The sequence below is a fragment of the Dipodascopsis tothii genome (genome assembly GCF_038497935.1).
Source record: "Dipodascopsis tothii strain CBS 759.85 unplaced genomic scaffold V1510scaffold_13, whole genome shotgun sequence".
Taxonomy (NCBI): domain Eukaryota; kingdom Fungi; phylum Ascomycota; class Lipomycetes; order Lipomycetales; family Lipomycetaceae; genus Neoaidaea; species Neoaidaea tothii.
In genome coordinates, this window is record NW_027117997.1 from 35,638 (window position 1) to 45,429 (window position 9,792).

The following is a 9,792-nucleotide window of genomic DNA, read 5'->3' on the forward strand; positions in this document are numbered from 1 at the left end:
GCCCCCCCCGGGGGCGCGCGGCGTACCATCGCCCCCAACCCCCCCCCCGCCCCCGGCCCCCCCCCCGCCGGCGCCCCCCCCGGCGCCCCCCCCGGCCCCCCCCCCCCGGGCGGCGACTCCGTCGAGGGTGCTGCCTGCGGCAGGCGACTGTGTGCGGCTTGCGGCGGTCGCAGGCATCGTGGAAGAGCGGTATCGGCGTGAAGGGGTATGAGAGCAAAGGTAGAGTAATGTGAATGTATTGAGTCGACAGAGGTGCGCAGGCACCACAGAACAGGCCAAGGGTGCGAACTATAGCATTAGTGGTCTCCGCGGGGGCTACCCAAGTCGCAAAGCCGGCCGGCGGGCGGCATGTCCGCCAGGTGGGGTTCGGGCTAGAGAGAAACAAGACGTCAACGGCTGGACAAAGCGTACAAAAAACAGCCTGGGCGGCCGGGGGCGCGCCGGGCGCGGCCGGACCTAAACATGGCATTAATGCAGCGACAGCTAGAGATCCTTCGAGCGCGGGAACCTGGCGTCAGCGGGGCCGGGCGCGCACGTACCTGAGCGTGTACACGCGGTCGATGATGGGGCTGGCGCTGATCTGGCGGCCGCCAAAGAAGCGGCCGTTGAGGCCCTGAATGGCCTTCTCGCCGCCGGCGAGGGTGTCGAACTTGACAAAGATTTCCCCCTGCGAATTAGGATCGACGGCGATGTGGGCCACGCGGCCGTATTTCTCCTCGCACTCGGCCTTGACGTCCTCCTCGAGCTCGGTGACCCAGTCCGAGCCTTCCTCCTCTGCGGCGTCAAACATGTTACTGAGGACCACGCAGCGCGACGGCGCCGGCGCGGCCGCGGCGCGGCGCGGCCCGTCCGGCACCGGCAGCGCGTCCTCCTTGCGCATGAGCTTCTTCATCAGGCTCTCGCGCGAGACCGGGTTGAACGAGACGCCCGAGACGTCGGCGTCGTCGAGCGCGGACGCGAGCGCGCCCGTGGGCTTGTGGTCGTCCCTGCTCTTGAAGTTAACGCGCGTGTCGAGCGTGGGCCCGTGGCTCGACGGGGCGTTGAGCCGGCTGATGATGGTCTGCGGCGGCTCGCTGTTGATCTTCTCGTTGCCGAGGCCGACGCGGATCGGCCGCCCGCCGAGCTTGAACCCGTTCAGCTCGAGCGCGGCCTCGGAGCTCTCGCGCAGCGCAAACTGGATGAAGCCGTAGCCCTTGGACCGCTCGCCGGACTCGTCCTTCTGGAGCGCGACAAACTCGATCTCGCCGTAGGGCTCGAAGATCTGCTTGAGGTCTGTCTCAGTAATACCAAAGTGCACGTTGCCGACGTAGAGCCGGTGGTACGGCCCGCTGTGCGTCGACTGCTGCTGCTGCTGGCGCTGCTCCTCGAGCGCCTGCTGCGCCGCCGCCGACGACTCGGCCCGCGCCAGCCGGTTCTTCTCGGCCTCGGTCAGCTGCGCGATGATCGGGATCTCGAGCAGCTTCTGCCCGGTCATGCTGATCGCCTTGGTGACCGACTCGACGTCGCGGAACTCGACGTACCCGACGCCCTTGGACCGGCCCGAGATCCGGTCCTTGACGATCTGCGCGTCGCGCACCGGGCCCGCCTGCTCGAAGAACGCGATCAGCTGCTTCGTCCGCAGCCGCGCCGCCAGCTGCTGCACAAACACCGTGCGCTGGTCCCGCTCGTCCTCCGTCAGCCGCGGCGAGTCCTCGCGCGCCGCGCGCCGGTCCCGGCCCTCGTCCCGGCCGCGCTCGTCCCGCCGCCGCTCGTGCCGCGGCGACCGCGACCGCGACCGGTAGTGCCGGTCGTCCCGGTACCGGCTGCGGTCCCGATCCCGGTCCCGCCGGTCCCGCTCGCGCTCGCGCTCTCGCTCGCGCTCGCGGTCCCGGGCTCTGTCTCGTGAGCGGTCTCGTCTGCGGCTCTCGCGCGACCTGTCGCGCTCCCGGTCCCGGCTTCTACCTCCGTCGCGCTCCCGCGATCCGGACAGCGACCGTCGCCGGTCCCGCGGGCTGTCCGCTGCCCGCCGGCTGTCCTGTCGTCAGCGCCGCCGCATCTGCCACTTACCGGCTCGCGTTCTCTGGATCGAGCGCTCTCGCTCATCGCTGCAGCAATGCCTGCTGCCTGCTTCTATCGTGTGTGCGCCGCTCTGCGCCCTCGCTGTCTCCGCCTGTTCGTGCCGTGCGGACTGTGCTGTTCTGGTCTATCAAGCGCGGTTGCGGCGGAAAAACGAGGAAGCGGCAGAATCCCGCGTGACCGTACGGGGGATGCGGCACAAGTGCGCGGCCGCGTGACACCGCATGGTCACGTGGCGCAGCAGCGCGCACGCGTCTCAGCCGCGCGCCGTGCGCTGGCCGGCCTGGCCGGCCCGGCGCCACGCGGGACGCGCCTGCGCCGGGCGGCTATATGCGGCTATATGCCGCCGCTCGCAGAGCCCCCGAAGGAGCTCCGCCGGAGCACGCCGACAGCGCGTGGGACGATTCCGCCGAGCAGGGCCTGCGGCGGGCGGCTACGACGCCTGCGTGCGGCTATATGCGGCTATATGCGGCTGTATGCTATCTCGAGCCGCCCCGGACCCTCGACAGACTCGCCGCCAGCTTAGGCGACCGACCGAGCGAATGCTCGCCGAAGCCTATAACGACGCGCACGCCCGGCAGCGTCGGGCGGCCGCTCAGGGGCCGGCAGGTGCCAGTACGGCGAGACGTAGTCCGGGCAGATGACCCAGCAGGCGACTGAGACCTGGACCGCCGCCAGAAGCGCTGAAACACAGCCGCCGCGCGGTCGACGGCCGTCGGGCGCACGACGTGGTACGCGGCCCGTCGCGGCGCCGCGAACGTCAGGGTCCAGCGGCGTAGCAAGAGAGCAAGGCGGCAAGTCCGCAGCGGCCGGCGGCGGCGGCCCGGCCGGGGTATGCAGGGCGTCGGATCTCACATACCGCCGTGGGCTCCCCTGAGGCAGGCCCGGGTCGGGGCTACCCGGCGTGCGGTGGCACCCAGGGCAGCGCGCTACCCGGCCGACGACCCGCGCCGCACGGCGGCACGCTATCGCGGCTGCTGCATCGGCTCCGTCCACACCGCACCGCAACCACACGACCGCTCGCAATCGCATCCCCAGCATTCACCAGCAAGCGGCAAGATGTCGGCGCACACGCAGCCTCCCGCAGACCACGACTTTGAGTCGCTGATTGAAGTCGACAACGACGCCGGAGTAAGTAGCGCGCAGCGGGCAGGTCCGACGGGACCCCGACCGGCTCGTTGGCCGCAGCGCTGACCGCCAGGTCGACCTCGGCGAGCCCGATCTCGAGTTCCACGACTTCCACAGCGCGGACGGCGTCCAGGGCAAGATTCCCGGCGAGGAGAACCGTAAGGGCGGGCCGTTCGCAACTGACCACAGGCCGGTTCCTCGAGCGCGGCGCGCCCCCCAGCGACCGTCCCGTGAGCATCTGGACGGTGCGCTACTACCAAAAGTACTTCAATGTCGAGACTGCGGACGTGGTCAAGCGGTGCGCGGCCGCGCTGTACCCCAAGTCGTACTTTGTCGAGATCGTGGGCGACAACCCCGACCTGTACGGCCCGTTCTGGATCGCGTCCACCGTCGTCATCGTGCTCACGTTCTCGTCGACGCTGGCAGGCGCGGCCGCGTCGCACCTGGCCGGCGTCAGGTACGAGTACAAGTTCGGTCTGCTGAGCGCGGCCGCCGCCCTCATGTACGGCTACACCTTCGTCGTCCCGCTCGTGCTGTGGGCCGTGCTCAAGTACTACAAGTCCGAGCACGCCAACGTGCTCGAGTGCGTCACGCTCTACGGCTACGCCAACACCATCTGGGTGCCCGTGTCGCTCGTCAGCATCTCGCCCATCGAGATCTTCGACTTCCCGACCATCTCCAACGTCGTGCGCTGGCTGTCGGCCGCCGTCGGCTGCGCTGTGTCGACCACCTTCCTCGTGCGCAACCTGTACCCGGTGCTCAACAGCACCGAGGCGCGCACGTCGCGCATCCTGCTGGTCGCGGTGGTCGCTGCCCAGCTGGCGTTTGCGCTTGTGGTCAAAATTGTGTTCTTTGCGTACGGTGCCCTGTGAGCCCGCTAACCCTAGCTACTCCATCGAGGACGACGACGACTAGACAGAGGCGTTCGCGCGAATACATTCTTCATAGTAGACTGCGGCGCCGCGCGCCGCCCGGCGGTGCGGTCTGGCGCCGGGGCGGCTATATGCCGCACGGCGTGCGGCTCGCTGCCGAGGCAGCCACCTCGACGGACTCGCCGCCGGAGGCTAGCTGCACCACCTGTGCATGAGCCTCCGGCGGCGACTCCGTCGAGGGTAGCTGCCCTGCGGGCAGAGGAAGTTTGCGCTCGAGGCGACACCCTGGGGTCCGTGCGGCTATATGCCGCACCGTGTGCGGCTCACTGCCGCAGGCAGCAACCCTCGACGGAGTCGCCGCCGGAGGCCTTGCACCGGCGGTGCGCGAGGGTCGGGGCCGTGCCGGCGCGTGGCCGGGCGTGCGTGCGCCGCACGCGGTGCGGCGCGGACCCTAACCCCTGCGGCCAGGTGCAATTTTTTCAAAAAAAATTCGCGCGAGCACGACCAACGAAACCGACGACGAAATCGAGCAAGCGGCGCGGATCGAATCGCAGCCAGTTCAGAAGGTGTACGGAGGGTTTAGTCGACAGATAAAGCCGGCACTATGAGTTTGTCAAACTGCAGATACTACGAGAACAAGTACCCCGAGGTCGAGGACCTGGTGGTGGTCAACGTCCGGCAGGTAAGTGGGCCCCCACGGGCAGGCTGACGACGCAGATCGCCGAGATGGGTGCCTACGGTAAGCTGGGGATGGGGCGGGCGCGGATGGCGGAGCCGCGCGGGCGCGGGCGTGCTAACGGCGACAGTCAAGCTGCTTGAGTACGACGGCATCGAGGGCATGATCCTGCTGTCGGAGCTGTCGAGACGGCGCATCCGGTCGATCCAGAAGCTCATCCGGGTCGGGCGCAACGAGGTGGTGGTGGTGCTCCGCGTGGACAAGGAGAAGGGCTACATCGACCTGTCCAAGCGCCGGGTGTCGGCGGAGGACGTGGTCAAGTGCGAGGAGCGGTACAACAAGTCCAAGGCGGTGCACTCGATCCTGCGCCACGTGGCGGAGAAGCACGACATCGCGCTCGAGACGCTGTACCAGACGATCGGGTGGCCGCTGTACCGCAAGTACGGGCACGCGTACGACGCGTTCAAGATCGCGATCACGAACCCGGGCACGGTGTTCGAGGGCATCGAGCCGCCGACCCAGCAGGTTCTGGACGAGCTGATCTCGCACATCCAGAAGCGGCTGGCGCCGCAGCCGACCAAGGTGCGCGCGGACATCGACGTGACGTGCTTCGGGTACGAGGGCATCGACGCCGTCAAGAAGGCGCTGCGCGCGGGCGAGGACCTCAACACGGACTCGGCCCCGGTCAAGGTCAAGCTCGTGTCGCCGCCGCTGTACGTGCTCACGTCGCAGTGCTTCGACAAGCAGGTGGGCATCGAGGTGCTCGAGCGCGCCATCGTGGAGATCGAGAAGTCGATCAAGGCCTCGGGCGGCGAGTTCGCCGTCAAGATGGCGCCCAAGGCCGTCACCGAGAGCGACGACGCCGAGCTGGCGGCGCTCATGGAGCGCAAGGAGCTCGAGAACAAGGAGGTCTCGGGCGACGACGACGACTCGGAGAGCGAGGCCGGCGAGATCGAGTAAAAGTCTGAATACACTGCGATACACATACACGGCGCCGCGCAGGACTATGTACAGGGCGCGGCTGCCTAGATGAAGTTGGCGATCGACATGCGCGACGACGACGAGCCCGGCTTGTCGTCGGCCGGCTCGAGCTTGGGGATGGGCGCGGCCACGGCGCCGCCTGCGGGCGCGCTGCCGGCGCCGGCCGAGCCCGGCGGCCGCGCGCGCGCGTCTGCGAACGCCTGCCGCGTCGTGTAGAACCCGCTGGTGCCGGCCAGCTCGCGCACCACCGCCGTCAGTCCGTCCCAGTTGTCCCACGACGACGACGGGCCGGCCGGCACGATCGTGGGCTGCATCAGCACCGGCGGGCCGCCGGCGGCCGGCCGCCGCGCGTCCGCCACCGACGCCGCGTCGCCTGTGCGTGCGGCCTTGGCCGGCCGGCTGGCGGCGTCGCCGCGCCGCTTTGCCGCGGCCTGGCTGAGCGCCGCCAGCCCGTCCGCGGCCTCCGCGTCCGCGTCCGCCGGCGCCGCCGGCAGCGGCCGCGCCAGCCCCTGCGACGGCGCCGGCGCCGGCGCCACGTCGTCCCAGACCCACGAGTCCGAGCCCTGCTGCAGGTCGCCGGAGACGACCGCGATGGCGTCCTCGTCGCCGTCCAGCGTCCAGCCCGGCGTGCCACGCACGCGGTCGCGCACCAGCGTCGCCGCGGCCTCGATGTAGCTCCCGTAGGCCGAGATGTACTGCCGGTGGTGCGCGATTGCGGCCAGCAGGTCGACCAGCACCAGGACCTCGTCGCACAAGCCACGCGCCAGCAGAAACAGCACGCACCGCCACACGTGCGCCGTGTTGAACGCGGTCAGCACCTGGCTCAGCCGGTGCGCCCACTCGCCCCGCGTCATGCGGCCGCCGCGGTACAGCACCATCGTCCGCGCCACAAAGTCGGTCGTCTCCAGCGCGATGTTGGCGCAGTTGTCGAGCGCGGACCGCCGCACGTCCGATGGCGCGTCCACCGACAGGTTGTGGCGGTGCACGAGCACCTTCAGATTCTGCACCAGCGCGATCGGAATCAGAAACACCGGGTCCAGGTACCCGTCCGCGTCGCCGGCCGAGCACGTCCGCAGGTCGGTCACGATCGACCAGAACGACACGAAGAACGAGTCGAACGCGGCCAGCGCGGGCTTGAGCAGCACCGGCGACCGCATGATCTTGCGGATGGGCCCGATGATCCGCAGAATGTGGATCAGCGGCAGCAGCAGCGACGTGACCGTGCGCTCGTTGCGCGGCTTGACGCCGCTGTCCGAGATGTCCTCGCAGTCGGCCGGCGAGGGGAAGCCGACGTCGCAGTCCTCGTCGGCGATGAGGCACGTGCGCCCGAGCTCGGTGGCCATGATCCGGTCCGAGACGTACAGGCCCCACCACAGCCGGCGGCGGAGCTCGGCCTGCAGCGGCGGCTCGCGCGCGAGCTCGGCGTGGAGGCCGATGTCCTGGGCCATGCGCACAGCCACGGCGAACCACGCCCAGGCGGCCGAGCGGCAGTTGAGCTCGAAGAGATAGATGGAGATGAAGTACGCGGCGCGCGAGTGGTCGGCCGTGTACGACTCCTCAAAGGGGTCGACGAGGTTGCGGGCGGCGGCGATGAAGTCGCGCGAGCGCGCGGCGAGCTCGGCGCGGTCGGCGTCGGACTCGGCGGGCGACGTGAGGGCGCCGAGGGCGAGGACGGCGAAGAAGGACGACGCCCACGCGGCGCCGACGGGCGCGAGGTCGCCGGCGGCGTAGAGCGCGGCCACCTTGTCCATCAGCGTGGGCCAGTGGACGACGGGGATCCAGAGGTGGTAGCCCTGGCGGTAGTTGTCGAGACAGCGCTGGACCAGGGCGCGGTCGGGGAGGGCCACGGGCGGCTCGGGCCGGACCGCGGGCGGCGAGCGGCAGTGCGCGGGCAGCTTGAACACCGGCGGCGCGTGCTCGAGCAGGAACGCGCGCGCGACGTTGAGCGGCGGCGGCGGCGTTTTGCGGCGGCGGCGCGGCTCCTGGCGCAGATCGGGCACGCGCAGGTCCGCGCCCGCGCCCGCGCGCGCGGCGCCGCCGAACGGCGCGGCCGGCTGGGGGTACGCCGGCGCGGCCAGGTCGTCGGCGTCGTCCGCCGCGTCGGCGCTCGCCGGCGAGCCGGGCCCGGAGTCGTCGCCGAGGGCGATGCCGGGGTCCGGCACGGCGATGCCCGCCGTCCGCAGCGCGCCCGTCAGCGCCCCGATGTAGGTCTGCGACGCCTGCAGCTGCCGCTCGAGGTCCTGCAGCTGCTTCAGCGACGACATGCGCTTGTTGGTGTCCTTGGTGAACTGGCACTTGAGCTTGCGCGAGATGCACTCGGAGCAGGCCGTGCTTTCCGTGGCATCGCACTGGGGTCAGCGCGCACGCGCGCGCACGTACCTTGACCTTGCGCTCTCGGCACGCATCGCACGACGGGTCCTTGCGTCGCTGGCGGAACGGGCGCCGCGGCAGCACCGCGCGCAGGTCCGGCGACGGCCCTGGCGACGACGGCCGCGGCGGGCTCGGGGACGCGCGGTGATCCTCCGCCAGCGGGCTCGCGCGCGGACGGCCGTCAAAGGCCAGCTCGTAGCGGCCGTACGGCGGCGAGCCGGCAGCAAAGGGCCGGCCCATGTACCCCGGGGGCGGCAGGCCGGCCGGCCCGGCCGGATACCGCGGCGGCGAGTACGGCCCCGGCGCACCGGCCGGGGCCAGGGCGTACGGCGGCGGGAGCGGGTTCATCGCGCACGCGGGGAGGGGTGGAGGCGGCGGCCGGGCGCGGGGGCCCTTTTGAGCGCGCGGTGCCGAACGCCGCCGGCGGTCGCGCGCTGCCGGTGGCCGACGGACGCGGCGAAGAGTAGCGCCCGAACCTTAAACCGACAGACGAGCATGCCGGCACCGCCCCATACCGGCTTCGGCTAGCGCCACATCAACTCTAATGTGAACACCTTTAGACTTTCAGAGAGCCCGGCCCGTGGGCTCGCGCCCTAGCCCTTGCCGCCCGCCGCGTACCGCCCGCGGCGCGCGGACCGGGTCCGGGCCTGGGCCGGCGGGCCCGCGCCCGGACCGCGCCGCACCACGTGCGGCGCCAGCCGCCCCGCCCCTCCCGGGCGATCGCCCTGCGCCCGCGCCGGCGCCGGCCGCCCACCGGCCGCCCACCTCGGCCGCTACTGCCCCTACCGGCCGCCGCCTTGCCGCTTCGCTCCGGCTGCCGCCCGGCCCGCTAGCGCGGTGTCAATCGGGCTCAGCCACGTCCTAGGCCGCGGCTAGCCCCGCCTAGGGTTTGCGCTCTGCGCCCGCGCGAACGGCTCGCCCAGCCGACGCCCCGGCACGCGCCGGCACGCCGCCGGCACCTAGCGGCGGCCGGCACGCGCCAGCTCCGGCCCCGCGCACGGCGCGGCCCCGCACGCCGATCGTCGCGTGCGACCCACCGCTGTCACACCGGCGCGCGGCCGGCGGGCGGAGGGCCCCGGCTGCGGCGGCGGCGGGCGGCGCAGGCACCGCGCCGGCGGCTCGCGTAGCCTGGCCCGCGCGGCCGCGCCCCCGTGCGGCCGCGGCCGCCGTTGCCGCCGCTGCCGGCCCGCCGGCTGACGTGGCCGCGGCCGCCCGCAGGGACCACGCCGCCACGCCGCCGAGCGCCCATGCGCTTATAGGGCGCGCGCAGCCGCGGCGAGGCCGGCCGTGCCCCTGCGGACGTGCGGCGTCTTGCGGCCGTGGCGGCGCACGTGCACGCCGCGGCCCGGCGGCGCAGCCCGCAGGCCTGCCGCCGTCCGGTCTGGCAGCCCTAGCGGGCTTGGCTCGCCGATGGCGGACGGCTACTGCACCGCACGCCCGCTAGCCGCTAGCCCGCAGCGGGCGTGCTGCGCGCGCGCTGCGGCCGCGCTTAGTCACGCCGTATCTGCCGCCGGTCAGACGTCAGACGACGCCCTGATAGCGCCCAAGTCAGGCACGCGGCGGGCGCGCCGCGGCGCCGGCGGGCGCCGGCGGGCGGCGCCCCCCCGCGCGCGGCCCCGGCGGGCCCCCGCGCCCCCCCCCCCCCGCGGGCCCCGCCGGCCCCCCCCCCCCCCCGGCGGCCCCCCCCCCCGCGCCCCCCCCGGGGGCCCC

The 9,792-nt window shown here is 72.1% G+C and overlaps 4 protein-coding genes across 4 annotated transcripts; 2 read left to right on the forward strand and 2 right to left on the reverse strand.

The window, feature by feature from the left end:
• Nucleotides 1-149: 149 nt before the first annotated feature.
• On the reverse strand, nt 150-2,200 carry V1510DRAFT_445035 (uncharacterized protein). The gene is made up of 3 exons (XM_066935693.1): nt 2,047-2,200; nt 540-2,014; nt 150-508 (listed from the first exon to the last, which is right to left on the reverse strand). Exons 1-3 carry the CDS (start codon nt 2,080-2,082, stop codon nt 484-486), a joined length of 1,536 nt encoding a protein of 511 aa, XP_066789148.1. The 5' UTR covers nt 2,083-2,200; the 3' UTR covers nt 150-483.
• An 857-nt stretch (nt 2,201-3,057) lies between these two features.
• Nucleotides 3,058-4,133, forward strand: V1510DRAFT_377519 (uncharacterized protein). Its single transcript, XM_066931587.1, has 4 exons — nt 3,058-3,186; nt 3,257-3,341; nt 3,373-4,039; nt 4,071-4,133. Exons 1-4 carry the CDS (start codon nt 3,115-3,117, stop codon nt 4,096-4,098), a joined length of 852 nt encoding a protein of 283 aa, XP_066789149.1. The 5' UTR covers nt 3,058-3,114; the 3' UTR covers nt 4,099-4,133.
• A 428-nt stretch (nt 4,134-4,561) lies between these two features.
• V1510DRAFT_416112 (eukaryotic translation initiation factor 2 alpha subunit-domain-containing protein) lies at nt 4,562-5,718 on the forward strand. Its single transcript, XM_066933701.1, has 3 exons — nt 4,562-4,737; nt 4,773-4,794; nt 4,862-5,718. Exons 1-3 carry the CDS (start codon nt 4,660-4,662, stop codon nt 5,689-5,691), a joined length of 930 nt encoding a protein of 309 aa, XP_066789150.1. The 5' UTR covers nt 4,562-4,659; the 3' UTR covers nt 5,692-5,718.
• A 38-nt stretch (nt 5,719-5,756) lies between these two features.
• V1510DRAFT_434367 (fungal-specific transcription factor domain-containing protein) lies at nt 5,757-8,616 on the reverse strand (the record flags this gene model as incomplete). Its single annotated transcript, XM_066935531.1, has 2 exons — nt 8,092-8,616; nt 5,757-8,060 (listed from the first exon to the last, which is right to left on the reverse strand). The coding sequence occupies exons 1-2, from the start codon at nt 8,428-8,430 to the stop codon at nt 5,757-5,759; spliced, it is 2,643 nt and encodes an 880-aa protein (XP_066789151.1). The 5' UTR covers nt 8,431-8,616.
• Nucleotides 8,617-9,792: the final 1,176 nt, after the last annotated feature.